Below are 21,258 nucleotides of genomic sequence, written 5' to 3'. Positions count from 1 at the left end.
GTTGTGGCCACATCCCCTGCAAAGCCCATGGTGGAGCTGGTTTGAGAGGAAGCAAGGGGCAGCCCCACACAGACTGCTTGGATCCACCCCCACCGGCTCCAAGAGGAGTGAGACTCACCAGGTGTGACTCCGAGGCAGCCACGTCTCTTTGCCAACTTTATCAATACAGAACTTCTGTGGCCCATTACTGCCTGTCAGTCACAAACAGAACAACTCATTACGTTACAGGAAAGGAAACACAAAGCTGGAAAGGACACTTCACACAACATATAGCTAACCTGTGGAACTCACTGCCACAAGATCTCATTGAGGCAAAGAGCTCAGTAGGGATTTATATGGGTAATAAGATTACTCACAGTAACACTAACTCGGATAAACATTTCCCTTATCAAGTATTACAGCTCTTTTGCTCCAGGGCTTAAGCTGCCTGGGATCAGGAAGAAATTTCCCTGATAGGTATGTTAGTGCATAAATGACCACTAAGGGGTTTCTTCTACCTTCCTCTGAAGCAGCTGGTACTGGTCACTGTCAGCGACAGGAAGCTGGACTGGACAGACCATTCATCTGGCATGCTATGGCAAAGATGGGCTACTGGTGGCAATCCCTTAGAGATCACCAAACCAGACTAGAAAGTGGGACTTACAGCTCTTTCAACAGCTACATATAATGTGCAGGAAGAAAAACTTATCCTGGGGGATTTCAGTTTGAGGGACACATGCTAGAGGTCTCCTGCTGTCAGGGTGGAAATGTCCCTGGAGTTTCTAAAAATTATAGACAATTTTCTAACTCAACAAATATTGCAAACAGCTCAGGGTAATTCCATATTAGACCTCATTTTGATATCTGAAGATGAACTGATCACTGAATGAAAATGAGTGGTTGCCTAGGTGAAAATGATCATGACGGATTACATTTGTTACGAGCGAACAGTCCTGATCAGTAATACATATACTTTGGGCTAAAAGTTGAAAATCATTATGAGTAAAAATGATTAGGAAGAAAAATTTAAACAATTTAAACAAAACATGAAAGGTAATTGGGAGTTGTCTAGGAAAACTTAACTAAATACCCAACAAAACACAATTTCACAATTACAAAGGAATGCTTCTTCAATTAAAAAATATCCTGATTAATAAGAAAAGTAAAAACAGAACTAAAAATAATATATAACAAATGGAAAAAGAAGGAAGTTGATAGCACTGAGTATAAATTAGCAGTGATGAAATTAAATGAAATTGATAAGGGAGGCTAAAGGTATCAGTGAAAAAATCTATGCCCAGTACGTTTAAGGACAATGAAAAGGAATTTTAAAAAATACACGAGGAACAGAAGAAATCCTAGCAAAGGTATAGGTCAGTTAACAGACAGGGATGGTAAAATTATCATTGATACAGATGAGGCAGAAGTATTCAATAATTATTTCTTTTCTGTATTTGGAAAAAAGCTCCATGGAATAGTCACAGCTTATAGTAATAATGGAATACTTTCTATTCCAACAGTAACAAGGGAGGATGTTAAATAGCAACTGCTAAGTTAAACATTTTTAAACATGCAGGATCAGATAACTTTAATTCAAGAGTTTTAAAACAATTGGCTGAGGAACTCTCTGAGCCACTGATGTTGATATTTAACAAATTTTGTAACACTGGGGAAATTCCAGGGGACTGGGAAAAATGCTAATGGGACAGTATTTAATAAGGGAAAACAGGATAACCTGGGTAACTATATGCTGACTAGCTTTACATCAATTCCATGAAAATAATGGAAAGGCTGATACGAGATGCAATCAGTAAAGAATTAAATGCCAAACAGCCTGGTTTTATGGAAATTAAGTTTTGTCAAACAATACTGATCCCATTGTTCGATGAGATTACAGGTTTGGTTGACAAAGGTAACTGTGTTGACAGACATCCTTCGCCTGCTGTAAGGCATTTGGCTTAGTACTGTACAACATTTGGTTAAAAATGTGAGAGCTGGGGGGAAGTCTGTCCCTTCTATGGGCCTTGGCTTACTTCCCTGCCTTTGTAAAATGCTCTGAGATGTACCATGGAAAGGCGAGTATAACAGTCACAACATTGCCCCCCTCTGCTCCCGGTCCTTCCACACCACTGGACTATCACAAGTCTCTCTCGCTCCTTTATTCCCCCTGGGGCAGCTGGGGATAAATACCAATGAGCTCTGCGAATCCTCCAACTGGTAGGCGGCAGGTCCCTGTAACGAACTGTAAAAGCCGGATCCTCTTCTCATTGTCCATCTCCTTAATCACCTGAAACCAACAGAGTAGATGCAATGAGACCGGGATTCTGCCATTACCTGTGTGCTCCTGGCTTCAGCAATGGGGTTTGGGGGCAGCATCTCTCCCTCCTGCCTTTGTGGCACCTGTCCAGCTCCAACAGGAAACCAAACTGCAAAACACAGAGTGTCCCCCAGACGCTGAGGCTGCAGGATCTACTCTACAATCCACAGGGGTGCGGGATGGGAGTAGTGCCCAGCCTGAGAATCCTCAGGAGAGATGACCCCACCCCGGCCCTGAGAACGCAACAGGAGCCGCTTCTCCTGCTGTCCCTCCTGGACACGGGCTTTACCCCACGCTGCTCCGGCTCAGGGCTAGTTTGCTCCCATTCCGTTCTGACCGCTTACTGAAGAGAAGAGGCACCAGAACTGGGGCTGCTTTATTTCCAGCCTCTTTTGCCACCCTCTCCCATCCTGCCTCCCCCAGAGCAGCAGCTATTGCTGGAAACAGGCTGACCACTAAGTGCTGCCTGCCGCCCTGGGCAGCTCCGGAGCCGCTGCCAGCCAGGACCAGAGCCCTCGTGCTGGAGACGTGCTCGGTTTCATCTCACTCTGCTGGAGGCTGGCGAGGCGTGGAGCCAGCCTGATCCTGCCTCCCAACCCCACTCCCGCTCGCTGACCAGGGCCCAGGTGCCATTCAGGCTCACCTGCCAGAACCACTGGATCTGCTTGCTGTTCTTGGTGTAGTGCCGGTAGATGGTGTTCTTCTGCCAGTCACTCATGTCCATCTCCTGCATGCCGCAGAGCATCAGCTAGGGAACCAGGGGACAAGTCAACAGCCGAGCCACAGACTCTGCCCCACCCGCACTCTAAGCGGGAGAACGGCTGGAGGGGCACATGCACCAATGTCTCCAGGGTCAGACTAGGCAGCAGGGTTCCAGTTCCGCCCGTGCCCCGGGCACTGGAGAAGTCAGGGGCATGGCAGGAAGTCTCCAGCTCGATAGAGGCCAGCCTGGCAGTAGGTCACTTGCTCTACAGGCCCGACAACTTCCAGCAGATGGCATGAGACCTTGTGCTCAGATAATGTCCCCCAGCCAGTGCAGCATTTCAGGAGCAAAGTTAAATACAAACTGTATTTTACTGAGCCCTGAGCCAGATTGAGGGGTTCTTGGCTATTAGCCAGCAGCCCCTCCTGCCCCAGCTGAGGCTAGGACCTCTCTGCTGTGGGACAGCGAGCACCAATGCTCGAGACTCGCCCAGCCGGGGTGCTGAGACCCAGCACTCCGCTGACTCACCTCGAGCTCCTTCTCATCAAAGTACCGCAGCCACTCCAGCGGCGCCACCTCATTGAAGCCATCCAGGAAGGCCTTGGTCTGCTCCTCCACGCCCCGCGTGAACCTCCAGTCTGTCAGCAGCCTGCGAGGGCAGACACAACACGTCACGCATCCCGGCCAAGCCCTCAGACATGGTACCTGCAACCAATACCCAGAGCCCTGCAGGATCCTGCTGGCCCTGCCTTCTGAACGTCTGGGGCCAGGAGTGGAGCAGACGTTCCTGGCCAGCAGCAGGGCAAGTGCAGGGGAGAGGAGCCTGGCAAATTCTCAAGGTTCCTCCCGATCCTTTCTTGTGTTGTGCTCCTTCCCTCCAAAGCCCAGAGCGGTGGCTCTCCAAGGGCCTGCTGGCAGAGGGCACTTTGGGAACAGAGACCTGCTGTCGTGGGTGCGCTGGCAAAGCCTCTCCAGAAGCCTGGCCTGGCCTGGCGGCAGGGATGCACCAACTCGAACCGGGTTTGGGGGATTCTTCTGCTGCCTGGGCCCGACTCAGCACTGAACCAGCAGCACCCAGAGCTGCGGTGGGCAGGCAGCCGAGCGGCTGCAGCCGCAGGGCCTGGGGCAGAGGAAAATAAGAACCTCTCCCAACGCCCTACCTCCCCTCTCTTGAAGTGCTGGCAACACAGCCCTGATCACCAGAGCCAGATCCCAGACTGAATGCCCACCCAGCCCATCTCCTCATGCCTGCTGCCCACGTCAAAGCCAAGGAGCCCCAGGAGCAGTGCCATGCCCCCGAACCCCACACTCCATGCCAAGGTTGGGGGAGCAGCAGACCATCTAGAGCCCAGGCACTGGTACTTACATGATATACTCTTCCTTATTCTCCTCCGTCACCCGGATACTCTCCCCTCCTTCCTTCAGCTCGTGTGTTGTCACCTTGCCCAGAATCTCCATGTCCTGGATGAAGTACAGCTCCAGGCCACACTCCTCCAGGCTGTTCTCCCTAGGGGAGCAGCGACACAAGGAACATTAACCTGGCTGCACCCAGCAAAGCCTGGGCACGGCGAGATCTGGCAGGATGGGGGCCGCAGCACTCCCCACGGGGACCCTGGGGTCACTGTGACCAAGCTGCATGCCTTGACATGGCTGGCTTTTCCGCAGCTGCTTGGAGATTTCACCGGCTCGTATGCAGGCGTTGGTGGGTCTGATACACCAGGCCCGAGGCAGGATCCTCAGCACACCGAGCCCTGGAGTGTGGCCAGCGTGGGCAGAGACCACCCTGTATGGGAACTTTGCCCCATCACCCCTAGAGAAGCAGGGCCTCTGGGTCAAGGCTGGGGCTGGCAGGGGAGAGGCACTGACTTGATCCAGACGATGGAGTTGTAGAACTCAGGGTCGATGGATTCCAGGTCCTTCAGCGTGGGTCTCTTGTTAAGCATGCGTTTGTAGAAGGGGAGCGTGAAGCCAGTGTCAATGAATTTTCCATGATAAAGCGCCTGCGCGGGAGAGAACACCCCGGTCACGGGCTCTGGGTCCCAGCATGGCCATGGAGCACAGCTGGCAAGGGGACAGGTCCCAGAGGCTGGCGACTAGGTAACGGGGTGGGGAACGTGGCCCCTCACGATGGCACAGCCCAGTCCTCAATCCCAAGGGGGGCAGCTCTCTCGGGAGCACAGGAGTCCTGCCTGCAGCACTGGGCGTGCAGGGCACCCAACTTCCCTCCCACCCCCAATTCCATGGCATCTCCCTCTCCCTTCGCAGCTCTATTAAGAGCACTTGTTTAAACAGCCCTGCCGTGGCCGCCCTGGATCCTGGCTTCCAGGAGCCTCAAGGCAAAGGCAGCCAAAAACAATGCAGACACTTGTCTGGAGCAGCCCAGCGGTGATTGATAGTTGGGGGGTTTATGGGGATCCGGCTCTGCTCCAAGCAGAGCCGGGCGGCTGGGGGAGACCCGGGAAGAACGTGTCCGTTTTCTGAGCATGGCACCATGGAGGGGCCGATCCCAGAGCAGGGGTACTCTGAACCCCAGCCCCTGCCATGCCTGAGCCCCAGGCCATGGGGAGATGAGGCTGGGCTCAGGCCACCAGAGACGGGGGGAGTCACGCTGGGGTTTGAGCAGCTGGAAAATCTCACGTTGTTGGGGCTAAAAATAGTCCCCAAAGCTGCAGATCAACTGGAACACTGGGGTGGCAACCAAGGAGAGAACCTCCTCTGACACACAGACCCTCCCCCGAACATCCCCCCGAACCTCCTCCGATACACAGACCCCCCCCTCTGAACATCCCCCCCGAACCTCCTCCGATACACAGACCCGACCCGAACATCCCCCCGAACCTCCTCCGATACACAGACCCCCCCTCTGAACATCCCCCCCGAACCTCCTCCGATACACAGACCCGACCCGAACATCCCCCCGAACCTCCTCCGATACACAGACCCCCCCTCTGAACATCCCCCCCGAACCTCCTCCGATACACAGACCCGACCCGAACATCCCCCCGAACCTCCTCCGATACACAGACCCCCCCCCGAACATCCCCCCCGAACCCCCTCCGATACACAGACCCCCCCCCCAGCCACCCTCCTCCCCGAACCTCCTGTGATACACAGACCGCCCCAAACACCCTCTGAACCTCCTCCGATACACAGACACCCCCCCCCCCCCAAACCTCCTCCGATACACAGACCCCCCTCCCCCGGACAACTCCTCCCTGAACCTCCTCCGATACACAGTCCCCGCCCCCGAACATCCCCCCGAACCTCTTCCAATACACAGACCCCCCCCCCTCCGGCCACCCTCTTCCCCGAACCCCCTCCGATACACAGACCCCCCCTCTGAACACCCCCCGAACTCCCTCTAATACACAGACCCCCCCTCTGAACACTCCCCGAACCTCCTCCGATACACAGACCCCCCCCGAACATGCCCCCGAACCCCCTCCAATACACAGACCCCCCCTCTGAACACCCCCCGAACCCCCTCCAATACACAGACCCCCCCTCTGAACACTCCCCGAACCCCCTCCGCTACACAGACCCCCCCCTCTGAACACCCTCCGAACCCTCTCCGATACATAGACATCCCCTCTCTGACCACCTTCCTCCCCGAACCTCCTGTGATACACAGACCCCCCCCGAACACCCCCTGAACCTCCTCTGATACACAGACTGCCCCCTCCAGCCACCCTCTGTGCCTCCTCTGATGCACAGGCCCTACTGCGGCCCCACAATACACGCCCCACAGAGACACCCTTCTCACCACCCCCACAGATGCAGACCCCAGAGCCCTGCGCCCCTACCCCACTCACAGTGCACCCTGACCCCCAAGCTGTTCCTGAGGCTGCAGATCTGGTGGAGCCCACAGTCCAACCAAGCACACGGCTCCCCCCACAAGTCCTGGCCTCTGGCATGGAGCCACCTTTGGTGCCATCTTTGCCCTCCGCCCCCAAGTCGAGGCTGGGCCCTGCAAGTGACCAGCTGCTCCCCCAGCACAGAGACCGGCTGCTCGTGTACACCTCACCCGGGCCAGCCTGCCCTGCGGGGCCCGACCCTGCCAGAGACCAGCGGGGAGCTGCTGGCCCTCCAAGGAGCTGGGGAGCTGGGGAGCTGGGCTGCCCTCCGGGGCCAAGGCTGGGAACATTTTCGGGTTTAAGTGGCTGAGCCCCGTCCAATCCCTGCCCCTCGTCCCCACTCTGCAGCACCCCGGCCCCGCCTCCCCTCCTGACCGACTGGCTCCTTTCTCCCCCAGCCCTGCCAGCGCCCCGGGGCGCTCACCATGGCGATGAAGCGGCCGATGAAGCGGAAGTAGGTGAGGTGGTCGGGGTTGATGGAGGACGCGGGGTTGATCTGCAGGCAGTAGTTGTTCTTCCCGGCGTATTCGAACAGGCAGTACATGGGGTTGAGCACCTCGTGGGACAGGAGGAAGAACCATTCCCTGGGGAAGGAGAGAACAGAGCGCAGTGACGGGTGCTCGGCACCCCCAGGAGGGCAGAGCTGCAGCTGCTTCACTCCTGCTCTCCAGGCAGCAGGACCGGGGCTCCGGGGGGCCAGCGAGCAGGCGGGTCTGGGCCTACTGGCCCCTGCATACAAGAGCTTCACCTGGGGAAAGGGAGCAGCCCAGACGCCTTCACTCGGCCTGTGCATGCCATCTGCTGCGGCACACCCCTGGCACACCAGCCCGTCTCCGCTGGGTGCAGACTGAACAGGCCTGGAGGGGATGGGGGGCCTCACTAGCCCATGTCAGCCTCCACCCCAAGGCAGCTGCATTTCAGCACTGCTACATGTAGCCTGGGAAGCATTTTAGGAGACAGCAGCACTCACTGGCATCGGCCCTTGGCCTGGCAGGGATGCCAGAGGCCCCAGAGTATCCCTGTACTACACACACACACGTCTCCCTGCCCAGGTCTGCACACTCCCACCAGCCACACACATCTGCCTGCTTGCCTGTCCCCACCACACTCACTCACACCCGCCCACACACAACCCCCACGTGCCTGCCCACCCCCAGTGCACCCATACCCACGCCCAGAGCAGGGACACCCGTGCCCCCAGGCCTGCCCGCGCCCAGAGCAGGGACACCCGCGCCACCAGGCCTGCCCGTGCCCAGAGCAGGGACACCCGTGCCCCCAGGCCTGCCCGCGCCCAGAGCAGGGACACCCGCGCCACCAGGCCTGCCTGTGCCCAGAGCAGGGACACCCGCGCCCAGAGCAGGGACACCCGCGCCACCAGGCCTGCCCGCGCCCAGAGCATGGACACTCGTGCCCCCAGGCCTGCCCGCGCCCAGAGCATGGACACCCGTGCCCCCAGGCCTGCCCGCGCCCAGAGCAGGGACACCTGCGCCCCCAGGCCTGCCCGCGCCCAGAGCAGGGACACCTGCGCAGCCAGGCCTGCCCGTGCCCAGAGCAGGGACACCCGCGCCCCCAGGCCTGCCCGTGCCCCCAGGCCTGCCCGCGCCCAGAGCACGGACACCCGCGCCCCCAGGCCTGCCCGCGCCCAGAGCACGGAAACCTGCGCAGCCAGGCCTGCCCGTGCCCAGAGCAGGGACACCCGCGCCCCCAGGCCTGCCCGTGCCCAGAGCAGGGACACCTGCGCCCCCAGGCCTGTCCATGCCCCAAGCCTGCCCGCGCCCAGAGCACGGACACCCGCGCCCCCAGGCCTGCCCGCGCCCAGAGCATGGACACCCATGCCCCCAGGCCTGCCCGCGCCCAGAGCACGGACACCTGCGCCCCCAGGCCTGCCCATGCCCCCAAGCCTGCCCGCGCCCAGAGCATGGACACCCGTGCCCCCAGGCCTGCCCATGCCCCCAAGCCTGCCCGCGCCCAGAGCACGGACACCTGCGCCCCCAGGCCTGCCCATGCCCCCAAGCCTGCCAGTGCCCAGAGCACGGACACACACCCACATGCGCATGCCTGCACACCCCACCTCACATGCCTGGCCACGCCCAGAGCACACGCACACATATGTGCACATGCCTGCACACACACCCCAGCCCAGTGCACACACCTGCCTGTGCCCAGAGCACATACACGCGCAAACCCACATACCCCTGCCTGCCCATAGAGCACACGCACGCGCCCTTCCTGAAATGGATCTGACTGTCTCTGCCCCCTCTCCCCCCATGAGCCTCGTCTCCCATGGCTCCATGCAGGGAACACTGCCCCTTCCTGGCTCGCTAGCTCCCTGGAGAAGCACAGGAGAGGCGCATGGTCCTTGCCTTGGTCCTCCCTAGCAGCTCAGGGAGACGAGTCGTCCTCCAACGCAGAGAGCGCCCGGTATCCTGTCCGTGGTTCTACCCTGTGGTAGAACAGCATGACGTAACCTACCATAGGGTAAAACCACTGGCAGGACACAGAGAGAGACACAGAGAGCAGGAGCCCACGGCCCAGGGATGGGAGCAGGGTCACCGTGGAGAAGGAGGAGTTGGGGCGTAACAGACACGAAGACACCAGGGAGCCGGGGGAGGAGGGAGGGAGGCGGGGAGGGAGGGAGAAGAGTTATGGCACCAAGCCAGCCACCCAGGCAGAGGCAGGCTGGAGCCAGCAGTGACACAGGCCCCTCCTCTGGCCAAACGCCACACCCCGAGGCTTTCCTCAGAGCCCCCGGCTGAGCCCCCAGCCCCGGGGTGCAGGCAGAGCCCCCCCGTTCCCCAGCCCCAGGCAGAGCCCCCCCCCGGCACCCCAGCCCTGGGGCGAAGGCAGAGCCCCCCCCCGGTACCCCAGCCCCGGGGCACAGGCAGAGCCCCCCCCGGTACCCCGGCCCCAGGCAGAGCCCCCACCCCGTTCCCCAGCCCCGGGGCGCAGGCAGAGCCCCCCCCCCATTCCCCAGCCCCGGGGCACAGGCAGAGCCCCACCCCCCCCCGTCCCCCAGCCCCAGGCAGAGGCCCCCCCCCGTCCCCCAGCCCCAGGGGCGGAGGCAGAGCCCTGCCCCCCCCGTTCCCCAGCCCCAGGCAGAGGCCCCCCCCCATTCCCCAGCCCCAGGCAGAGCCCCCCCCCCGTTCCCCCGCCCCGGGGGCGCAGGCAGAGCCCCCCCCCGTTCCCCAGCCCCAGGCAGAGCCCCCCCCGGCACCCCAGCCCGGGGGCGCAGGCAGAGCCCCCCACCCCCGTTCCCCAGCCCCGGGGCACAGGCAGAGCCCCCCCCATTCCCCAGCCCCAGGCAGAGCCCCCCCCGGTACCCCAGCCCTGGGGCGAAGGCAGAGCCCCCCCCGTTCTCCCAGCCCCAGGCAGAGCCCCCCCCCGTTCCCCAGCCCCGGGGGTGCAGGCAGAGCCCGGCGTCGGGCCCTCTGGCTCTGTTTTGTTACTGCAGTGCACACAAGGTACAGGCCATTTCTCATGAGGACCCAGCCGGGGATGTGCCCTAGGCTTCTCTGAGCAGGGCCCTGGGAGAGGAACACGAGCCCGAGCTCAGCCCTGTGAAAGCCCCCAGCCGCCCCCCGTGCCCCGCCGCAGCGGACACCTCTCCGCTCAGCAGGACTCACCTGGCGATGCCGCCATAGTCCAGCCCCTCCTCGCCGCGCATGATGATGTACAGCCGGCGCCGCAGGTCATAGGGCTTCATGTTCATAATCTACGAGGGGTAAGAGATGGGACTCGTCACCCACAGGGGCCCATCGCATAGGGACTGCCCCGATATCCAGGGGCAGCCAGGCTCCTGAATCCCTGGACCCTGCTACACGTCCCCTTTCACAGTGCCGAGCTCCGCATGCGGCCCTCCCCTGCGCAGGGACTCACCTGCTGGAAGGAGTCCTCAAAGAGCGTCTGCCGGGAAACGCTGATCTTCACGTGGCTGGGCAGCGCGTTCGACTGGAATCAAACACAGGCACTGGGCTCAGAGTCAGCACAGCTCTGCCCTCCCACTGAGCCTCCCGCACCCCTTCCAGTCGCCCCCAGCCTGGCTGAGCGAGAGGCGGTCCTGATCCTCCCAACTCCCCCTCCCCTAGCCTCTGTGCCCCACTCCCCCATACTCACATGACACAGGAAGCGGAACTGGTGATATTTCCAGCGAAAGCTTCGGTCGTAAGCCCCAGGGGAACCCCCCTGCTTATTCCTACAGGAGCAAACACACGGGCCGTGGATGAGAACCCTCCCACCCTGCGCACTGGCAGAGCCACCTCCTCCGGGAGCTGAGCACCAGCTCCAGCCAGGAGAGCTCCCTCACAATACAGCAGCCACCACCTGCTCCGTGGCTGGGGACTGGCCAGCCTTGAGCAGCTGGGCACTAGGGGAACAGAAGCCTGGTGTGAGCAGGCCCAGCCGCCCGAGGGCACCGGGTGGTGGGGAGGCACAACCACCAGCCATCGGTTACTCGGCCCCAGGCCACCCTGAAGGTGCACAGGCCACGATTCAGAGTCCCGCACAAACAGCAGCACTTGGCATCTTCCCAGCACCTCGTGAGAGCCTCACCCCTCCTGACGGGGGTACGTGTGAGTGGCCCCAGGCTGCAGAGCAGAGGACAGGAGTGCCAGGTCCCAGCTCCTAGCTTGTGTGCGAGCCACCAGGCAGCACGCAGCAGTGATGGAGGAGGGGCTCTGGCAGGGAACATCTTACCCAGACTCAAAGCCGGGGCGTGGGTCTTTGAAGGTGGTGGTGCGAGTGTTGTGATCCACAAAATAGCGCACCCCCTCGCTGGTGTATTTCATCTCCCAGCCAGGCGGCAGGGCCGGCTCCTGGATCATCCTGCCCAGCACAAGGAAAAGATTACTGGACACAGGCACACTGGGGGCCAGAGAGTCCGGTTCCCCCTGCATGGCCTGCTCCTACACACACCCCTAATCTGGGAACAAGTGCAGCTCCTGGCCCCCAGCCCCTCACTGCTCCCCTAAGCCCCAGGCGTCTCCTTGTAGCTGCAGCTCTGTCCCGGCTCCCAGGAATCCCTTCCACGCTGCAGGACTGGCAGGGGCCTGGGAGGCACCTGGATCAGCCCTGGGCCAGGAGCCCTGCACACTGTGATCTCAGTCCAGGAGATGGACTCCAGCTAACACTGCGCTCAGCGTCTCCCAGGAGAAGTGCCCAGTGGGGAGTGCAGCACAGCACCCCCAGGACTCACTCTCTGGCTGCACTGGCCCAGCGTGGGGCGGGAACCCAAGCACAGAGCCATGCAGCAGGAGGGGGCACGGACCTCGGAGGGCCTACATGGGAAGTTCCTCCTCCTGCCCAAACCAGCCCCAAGTGTTCCCCTTGCATGGGGGCCTGGGCCATGGCTGCCTCCTAGTCTGGGGCCTGGAAGATGGTCTCAGACAAGATTCCCAGGAGAAACCAGCATGCCCCCTCCCGCTGCTTGATGCTTTTGCCCCCGGCCAGCCGGCGTCTGTCTGCAGGACTGCTCCGGGGCCCCTGTCCTGAGCTCTCAGACGCTGGAGTCACTAGCACAAAGCTCTGTTGTGGTTAGGGGCCCACTCATCAGAGCGTGACCTAGCCAAGCAAAGGTGGCTCCCTACCCCTGTGTGCGAGGATCCTCCCACTGGGTGGTCCGTGTGTTGTGGTTCACGTAATACACTCGCCCGTTGTCCTGTCTCTTTTCTAAGAGGGAGAGAGAGAGAGAGAGAGAGAGAGTTAACCTGCCCTCTCTGGCCCATTCGCACCACTCGCGTGGCTCGGCACTAACCCAGGGGGAGCACAGACCCGGCCTCAGAACTTTCAGGGAATGGCGAAGCTGGGGTCACGGGTGTAGACATGCCTGATACCTGCCATGACGATGCAGCGACATGGCTGCAACGTGGGCGAGCCATGCCCGAGGTGACCAGGTGCAGGTGGGCTGGTACAGCCCCTCTGAAGCACATGCTGCCACAGTGCCTGCGCTGGTACATCTCCCTGCGCTGCAATCACACCCGGGGCACAGCGCACACAATATAGGCTGGAAGCTGAAAGGGGCCTTTTGTAACTCTCAGCTCCCTGGGATCGCTCGGGCCAGTGCTTCTGGGGCCCCCTGCTCCTTGCAAAGGGATGCCATCCCCTGCCCCCGCAGCCCGGCTTTAGGGAAAGTCATCGATCTAAAGCTGGGATAAAAGGAGCATGAGAAGGAACAGCAGCAATTAATCACAACACCCCGCAAAGCGGAGTCCCCCCCCACGCTCCGCAGGCTCTGGGGCTTGACACAAAGCTCAACGCCCTGAGCATTCAGAGCTGGGCTGGGCTGGGCTGGGCCAGGGCACAGAGAAGCAGAGATACAAGATGGCCGGCTGCTGGGAAGGAGGCTACAACTAGCCTCGTCCTGCCCCATGGGTGTCCACACACCTCCGACCCCCCACATACATACCCTCCCCTCCCCTACATCCCTTCCCCCGGACGCATGCACCCCCCGCACACACGTCTGTCTGCCCCCGCTGTATGCACTGCATACATTCCCCTCCGCCCCACCTACATCCCTCCCCTGGTCACATGCACACCCCACCCCACATCCCCTCCCAACACATGCACCGCATACACATCCATGCCCCCCCACTTGCATCCCTCCCCCTGGCCGCATGCACCCCACACACACGTTCCCCCCCCGCATGCGCCACCTATGCACTCCTCTCCTCCACCCACATCCTTCCCCCACTGCATGCACCCACTCCCATGCCTCCCCCATCCACTCCCCTGCTGCATGCACCGCATACCTGCCCCTTCCACCCATCACATGCACCCCCAGCTACAGCCCTCCCCCCACTGCATACACTCCCCACCCACATGCTTCTCCCCAGCGCATACATGCACACCCCTCCACTGCGTGCACAACCCCCTCATACAAACACACACCTCCCTCAGAAACATCCACTTTATACATAAAATACACCCGCCCCTTAAACTCCCAGTGTATGCACAGACCTCCCCCATATACACCCACCACATGCACCACACACGCCTCCACACACCCACACACCTACCTACTACCTAACACACAGACCCACCCCCAGAGTTCACAAACCAACAGCCTATCCGTGTACACACACACACACCAGCAAACGAAGAGAGCTCTCCATGTACTGCTCTCCTGAGCCCTCCGTACACCTCTATATGTACGTGCTCCCCATATACTTCACTCCCCCCGTAATCACTTTGTCTCTCCCCTGTACCCAGACACACTCACTGCCCGTCTGCAGCGCACTGTCATGCCTTGCACACTGGTCCCGAAACACACAGACACGCACACCCCACACCACTGACCCTAGCCGTGCTGCACGGAGGCCCTGCACGCGGGCACTCCCCAAGGCACTGGCCTCTGGCCCTCCCACTTGCTCTGTCTGTGCATTCTGGGCCGCCAGCCCCAGCCTGCTCCTGCCCAGACTACAGGGAGGAGCTGACTTTCCCCAGTCATGGCATCTGCTCTGCTGCTTCACTGGAGAGGCCCAGCTCCTGGAGCGGCAAAGCACGCTGAGCGTGTGGCCCTGCTCACCTCCCACTCAGTCAGCACCTCCAGCTCCTGGGAGCTCCTCACCCTCCCACTGCCCTTCGCTGCACCAGAGGCTGAGCTGGGGAAGCAGGACACTCCCGGGGGTCCCAGGCACCTCCTGGAGGGTGGCTCTGGCTGCAGCGCTAATTGGAAGCAGGCTCCCTTCCCCCTCCCCATCAGGATGCTAAGGCAGCTCGTGTTCGCTCCCACGCTGCAGGCTTTGGCTGGACTGCGCTCTCAGCCGGATGCACAGAGCAGCCCAGACATGCCAGACTCTCCTCACTGAGACCACAAGGTTATTGGGAATAAATCAGGGCCAGAAGCTGGGAGCAAGGAGCCAGTTAGGCCGGGGCTGGAGGTTCAGAGCACCTGGCAGCCAGCTCCTGCCCGCAGCCCCTGCTCCACTCACGGGGCCTTACTTCGGGCTCATGCTACAAGCTGAGAGTAGCTGGAACCCCTCGAGTGACCCAGGCCAGTGCCCCTCCTGCACAGGGCCCAAGAACCACAGCGGCTGCAGGGAGCAGCACCCAGACACCTGACAGAGCTGGGGCTGCCCTGAGCCGCCTGCATGCAGCAGCGCTTGCTGGACTCTCCTGTGGACTGTCCACTCCTCCATAGCCCCGCGTGGCCCAGCCTACTCCTGAGCCGAGCCACCACCCCGGGGCCCTGGGGTCAACTAGCCCCCGCCTTAGCCAGGCCACCCCCCCCAGCCCATGGCCCAGCCGGGCCCCTGCCCCCCCCCACATCACCCAGCCCACAGCCCAGCTGGGCGCTGTCCCCGGGGCTGGCGTCATCCAGCCCACAGCCCACCTCCCCTGCCCTCTTGTACTACGCATGGAATTAAAGGGGACTCCCTCAGAAAAGTCGTGAGCCAGCAGGGTGAGGATTTCAGATGTCAGGGATGGGAAGCTCTGTTAACTCCATCGCACCCACTCGGTTCAGGGCCGGGCTCACGCCAGGTGTCTTGCCCAGGACAGTATTAAATGACTCAAGCAGCTGGGTTTCCACCCTGTCCCCTTGACAGCCTGGGTGCATCTGGCTGCCAGAATGCTGGTCCCGGACAGCCACCCTGCATTTTCCTTCTCTCCGTTTCACTCTGTTGCCGCTCCTCACTCTCCTTGGCGCACACTGTAGGGCCCCCCCCAGCAGGGCTCACACCCCAAGCAGCTGTTGACAGGTTCCCTGGTGTCAAGATAGGAAAACAGCTGCTGCCACCAGAAGTCCCTTCAGCAGGCCGTTAATCTCCCCTCCAGCCCCCGCAGCCCTGCTCCCATCTCCCTTCGACACTCACGGGTCTCAGCTGCTGAGGCCCTCGGACCCAAGCGCTCCCCAGCCATATCTGCATGTCCAGCCCCAAGTCTCCATGTCGCTCCCTGGGGGCCGCGCTCCTGCAGGGTGGGTTATCAGAGCACATGGCCTTTGCCCACGTCTCTAGTCTCTCGAGGCACCTTTGTATTGTGTCTCCGTCCTCAGTGAGGTTTGCATCGCTCTCCAGTTTAGCATCACATGCCATTAATATGGTGGTAACGGAGCCTGCCAGCAAACCCAGGCGATGGCCCCTGTTCTCTCTGCTGCCCCATGGTCCCAGCTTCACAACCACCTCCCTAAACTTGATTATTCCCTGGGGGCGGGGGGTGTGATTCCCCCCCGCCCCGGGTTTCAGCCCAGCTGGAGCAATCACCCAGCAGAGCTGTTACCTGAGAAGTGGTGGGGGTTGGGGGGGAACACATGCGAAACACCCTGTTGCACTGCCCTGTCCTAGCAGCATCTCCAGGCCACCCCCTAGTGTACACGGGGCACTCTCTGCGCCACACCCTAGGTCGGAAACCCCATTTCAATCCGGGCCAGCGCACCTGGGATCTTCCACATCCCCCATCCATGCCCCTTCCACACAAGCCCATCATCCCCCAGAGTCTCAGCAGCAGCTCCTGTCCGGTACCACGAGATACACCCCTGGGCACACACTGTTGCCACTCCCTAGATCTCCACTAAGTGGCTGTTCCATCCCCGCATTACCCACAACCCACCTCACTCTGGGCTAGCTGCTGATGTGACATGAAAAAGGCAGGTGCCTGGTGGAGCCCAGTGGAAAGCAATGGCACCGAGAACGGACCACAGCAAATTCCCAATGTAGAATTCCTGCTGGACACCAGCAGCAAGAGCCTTTCCCCCGTGGTGGAGCCTTTCCTCCCATTCCCACACGCAAACGGGGAGCTTACCCCGGCGGAGAGACCCAGGCAGAAGAGCCACCTCTCCTCTGCAAAAGGAGGTCTGAGACCTCCAACCCCTCCTTGAGTCCGGGCAACAATCACAGACGCTGCTAGGTTTAGTCAACAGGGAGCAAACCCAGAGAGCGGGGCACCTCCAGACTCAAAATGCTGGATTTAAAGTCCAAGCTGGCGTGGTTCTCTGGCAGATCCACCCCACAGGCAGCATGGACGGTGGGACAATGTCATCTTCCCTACGCTCACACGCCCCGCCAGTAATGCAGAGGGAACGAGCCCCCAAGAACACAGGTTCCCCCCACCCCAAAAGAGGTCAGCCAGCGAAGGGACGGACGGTGCAGGAAGGGTTCGAGCCGTAGAGATGGGGCGGGGGCGGTGCCAGGTGAGCAGCAGAAGTGCGAGAGCAGGGGAGAAGGCTTGGTACTTACCCCAGCCGGGAGGAAGGGGGCCCAGAGGATCATTGTCAGACGGGGCGCCAGATGACTGGAGACAGCAGAGGGGGCAAAAATACAAAACAACACAGAGATTATCAAGAGCCGGGAGTGAGATGAGCAGGGAGGTGGGGGCAGGCTCCCCACTCTCCTCTCACCTCCTATCACTCCCCAACTCTCAGCACAGGGAAACAGAGCCTGCTGCTAAGGAACTAAAAACAACTTGCAGGCGCTGGGTGCAAAGTGCCCACACTAAACCGCGGCTGGGGCGGCAGGAGAGAGGAGCAGGGCTTGCTGGAACGCCCAGCTGTGCGCGGCTGCTCTGCTCCTGCTGGCCAAGGCGACTGATACCACCACCACAGTTACACCTCCAACCTTCTCCAAGAACCACACACAAGAGGGGAAAAAATAGCGCAGGCCTTTCCAATGAAATCATTCCCACAAGCCCTGTCCACGCCCAGCGCTTCCTGGCTCAGCCTGCAGCCTCCCCCGCCTCCCCCTTCGCAGCGGGCTGTGAAAGCGAGCGGCAGCGTGCGAGATGCACTCCAACTGAGGAAACATTCATGCCTGCACAGACAGGCGTCTCCCTGAGCCCCCTGCACGTCCCCACCCCCAACAGGTCCACTGCACAAAGCACCTTTATTCTGGCTCAGGGCGACCGAGCAGCCTGAAGTGGGGGCTGCTGGCCTGGCACTGTTTAGATTAGCCCCCCTCCCCAGCTTTGCTGGGAGGTCTCCTGGGGATGGCCCGCCAGACCAAACAGGCCAGGATTCAGGAGAGTGGGGGGCTCAGCATACACTCCTCAGCGTTAAATAAGAAACATATTGTTACTAAAATGGCCTTTTCATTTCCGCTCCTAACGTTAAAGTGTGGGCTTTGGGGGCTCACATTCCGAGGCAGGCCCCGGATCCTGAGCCGACTGGTTTGAGGAAGGGAGCAGCGTGCCATGCACAGAAACCCGACTGGAGCTCAGGGAAACACCACGGCATTGCCAACCCCTTCCCCACCCCACGGGGAAATGACAGACGTCCACACACGGCTTCCATTCCGAGCCACGGGGCTGCCTACGGCCCGTGGTCACAGGCACGCGGCATCTCCTGCTGCCTGCCGACGGAAGGGCACTTGTGTCAGAGGGTGCAGGTGAACCCGAGGGGCCATGTGAAATCCCAGCAGGGTGAGACAGGACACAGGATTGGGAACAAACAGAACCCATGGCAGCCAAGGCCCTTTCTCCCCACACACAATCTGCCGAGCATGGACTGGGGTGAGCAGGCCATGGCCACGCTGGGAAATCCTGGCTCACGCGGCGGGCTGTCTCAGCTGCCCCTCCCTGCTCAGACAGACGCACAGAGCAGGCTGCCAGAGACCCAGCCAAGTCACGTCCGGAGGTATCACCTCACTGGGACCTAAAAGTAACTCATTTGAACAAACATGGCAGCGCGACACGAGCAAAGCCTAAAGCCGCAGGAGCCAGCCCCCACGCTGCTCCCAGCAATGCCCACATGTGTGCAGCGAGGGGGAATGGCCAGGCTGCTAACAGCCAGCAAGAGACCCAGCTCCCAGGGGCAATACAGAAGCATAGGGGAAAACTAACATAGTGCCCAGTTAAATCAGCACAGCAAATGCTCCAAGATTGCCAAGGGCAGGAGCCCATGGAAAATCCCCGGGCAGGGCCACGCAGCCCAGCAAAAGAGAGCAGCTTCTGGACACAGCCCTGTCCCCATCCCATGCTGCCGGGCAGAGAAGCCCAGAAATGCTGCCCTAGACAGAGGCCAGCGATACTGAGAAACCTGGGCCACCCGCATGACTAGGTCATGCCAGCCTAGCGCAGCTGCCTCTCCTGCCACACAGGCAGGCCCAGGAGGGCTCAAGCCAAAGGCCCTCTGGGGATGGGAGCTGAGCAGCAGCCAGCACTCCTGGCAGCAGCGTTGGAGCAGCAGTATCATCACTTCATCAGGCTAAATCTGGAGTTGAAGTCCCCCTCCGCCCTGCCCAGCGTCCCGGCCGGGGTGCGGCACAAAGAGCTGGCACGGCTGCAGAGCAGTGGCTCTGGGGGCCGTGCGGAGAGTGACACGCTCAGAACCCAGGCAATGCTCTGGACTGACGGACTCCCCGCCCCACTCATCGCTTGGAACCAGTGCTACCCTGGCAGCCCCCGTTCCCCAGAACCCTGGATGAGAGCAGTGGGCACGTGGAGGGCAGCCCAACAAGCTCACTGAAGGAAAGGGAGAGCCAGGCTTGGAAGGGAAGGAAGAGACCACCTCGACCTGGGAACCCTGAGCTGAGAGCAGGGGAGGCAGGTTGCTGCACGCTCTAACACTGCCAGCACACCACGAGGTGGATGCAGGGGCCATGGCCAGCTGCACAGGGCATTTCTATAGCTCGACAGCTCAGCCTCTTGGCTCTCTCCGTGGGGAAGAGAAGTTCATTACCCAGAAGCTCTTGCTTTGGGGGGGCTGTTTTCCCACAACGACCCCATGCTCGCACCCGCGAGCTCTCCGCTGCTCCTGGCAAGGAGAGCAGGCCCAGGCACATGTGCCATTGGAGCAGACGGGAGGGCTTGGAGCAGTGAACGCAGGAAGTGGGAGAGGTTCACACTTCTTCCCACAGTCACACCGCTGCGGAGCCCGGAGCCTCGGGAGAGCAGCGCTGCCCAGGGCTGAGACCTCCTGTAAGATCCAGGACTCAGCAAGGGGCTGTTTGACAGGCGAGTGGTTGGAGGTCCTTGCACTGGGGGGCAGAGGCACACTGGGTAAACGTCAGTGCACATGCCTGATTACGCCGGTGGCGAAGTCTGTGGCCTGCCAGCTGCTGACCTAGGCCTAATCCGCACAAGTGCTGAGTCAGCTGTGGTCATGGGCGCTCAGCAGGGGCAGAGGGTGGGTTTGGGGACTCACTGGCTCTTCCAGAGAGCCTCCTCTCTGCAGACTTCTCCAGCCAGTCACTATCTGACTCTTGAGATAAGCAGAGAAGGTCCTGCTCAAAGGGGATAGGAGCTGCCAGAGCCCAGACTCCACACTCAGCAGCTGCTTCCCCCCAGGGGATAGGTGAGAGATCAACGTCCCACAACAAGAAGACGTGGCCATTTCGTCCAGCTCAAGCCCAAGAAAAGAGGCAGGGAAGGCAGGAGGCACCTGCTGACCAGAGCAGCACTTAGCCCTGGAGCTCTTGTGGGGCCTTTGGCCCGGCAGCTACTGCCTCAGCACCCAGAAAGGGGAGCCGCCCATACATTCCCTTGCCTTGAAACTGATGACTGGGGGCACGAGGCCAGTCTCCTGGGACTGAGTGTGACCCCACTGCCCTCAGCGCTGCCCGAGCCCAGCCACGCCATTCTCTAAACACAGGTTCCCAGAGGGAACTGCCTTAGCTGGAAAAGCCAGGCGCAGCTGGGCTCCGAGCACCTCTCTCCCCCACCACGGATCCAGTTCACAGAACGGCCTGAGCGCTGCATGGCACCCAGAGAGACCTGCAGCCATCCCACCAGGGACAGCTCCATGACACCCTCGCCCCAGCCAGGCGCAAGAGAAGGCCCCAGGGACTCACAGAGGAGCTGAGGGAGAAAGCAAGTTCCTCTGCCATGCTAGTATCAACCCCATCCCGGGCCAGTGGGAAGCAGCTGAGGTCATTTCCTGCTGCCTCTGCTCAGGACAGCATGAATCATTAGGCTGGATATTAGCAGAAACTTTCTAACTCTAAGGTTTCAGAGTAGCCGCCGTGTTAGTCTGTATTCGTAAAAAGAACAGGAGGACTTGTGGCACCTTAGAGACTAATCAATTTATTTGGTTAGTCTCTAAGGTGCCACAAGTCCTCCTTTTCTTTCTTCTAACTCTAAGGGCAGCGACGCTCTGGAACAGCCTTCCACAGGAGGCTGTGCAATCCCCGGCACTGGAGGTTTCTAAGACCAGGCTGGACAAATGGCTGTCAGGGACAGACTAGGTTCACTCGGCCCTGCCTCAGCGCAGGGGGCTGGGCTAGATGGCCTCTCCAGGTTCCTTCCAGCCCGACAGTTCTATGGATTTTTTTAAAAAGGGAACGCCAGTTCCCTCAGGGTTTCTTGGCTCCCTGCCTTGGAGGCAGCAGAGGTGTTTGTGGGATCTTCCCAGCTGCTCCACCCCCTGCTCTGAAGTTCCTGCAGTTCCTGTCCTTTGGAGCGGAGCGGAGCAGATCAGGGCAGTGGCTGTGAGTCAGCTGGAATGGCCCTCTGAGGAGTGCTGGGCTCTGGGCTCCTGGAAC

At 60.5% G+C, this 21,258-nt stretch overlaps 1 protein-coding gene across 2 annotated transcripts in view; it reads right to left on the bottom strand.

The window, feature by feature from the left end:
- WWP2 (WW domain containing E3 ubiquitin protein ligase 2) overlaps positions 1–21,258 on the bottom strand; it is an 89,598-nt gene that overhangs the window by 4,585 nt on the left and 63,755 nt on the right. For both annotated transcript variants that reach the window (XM_074968992.1, XM_074968991.1), the window contains exons 11-23: positions 17,023–17,077; positions 12,436–12,517; positions 11,546–11,674; positions 10,967–11,045; positions 10,730–10,801; positions 10,477–10,565; positions 7,278–7,437; positions 4,866–4,999; positions 4,366–4,506; positions 3,528–3,648; positions 2,940–3,044; positions 2,170–2,266; positions 119–191 (exon numbers count right to left, since the gene is read on the bottom strand). In XM_074968992.1, coding sequence (XP_074825093.1) covers positions 119–191; positions 2,170–2,266; positions 2,940–3,044; positions 3,528–3,648; positions 4,366–4,506; positions 4,866–4,999; positions 7,278–7,437; positions 10,477–10,565; positions 10,730–10,801; positions 10,967–11,045; positions 11,546–11,674; positions 12,436–12,517; positions 17,023–17,077 — 1,337 coding nt within the window. The remainder of the gene's footprint in view (positions 1–118; positions 192–2,169; positions 2,267–2,939; positions 3,045–3,527; positions 3,649–4,365; positions 4,507–4,865; positions 5,000–7,277; positions 7,438–10,476; positions 10,566–10,729; positions 10,802–10,966; positions 11,046–11,545; positions 11,675–12,435; positions 12,518–17,022; positions 17,078–21,258) is intronic.

Source organism: Natator depressus, chromosome 12 (assembly GCF_965152275.1).
Source record: "Natator depressus isolate rNatDep1 chromosome 12, rNatDep2.hap1, whole genome shotgun sequence".
NCBI lineage: Eukaryota > Metazoa > Chordata > Testudines > Cheloniidae > Natator > Natator depressus.
This window is presented reverse-complemented; position numbering and strand designations above follow the sequence as displayed.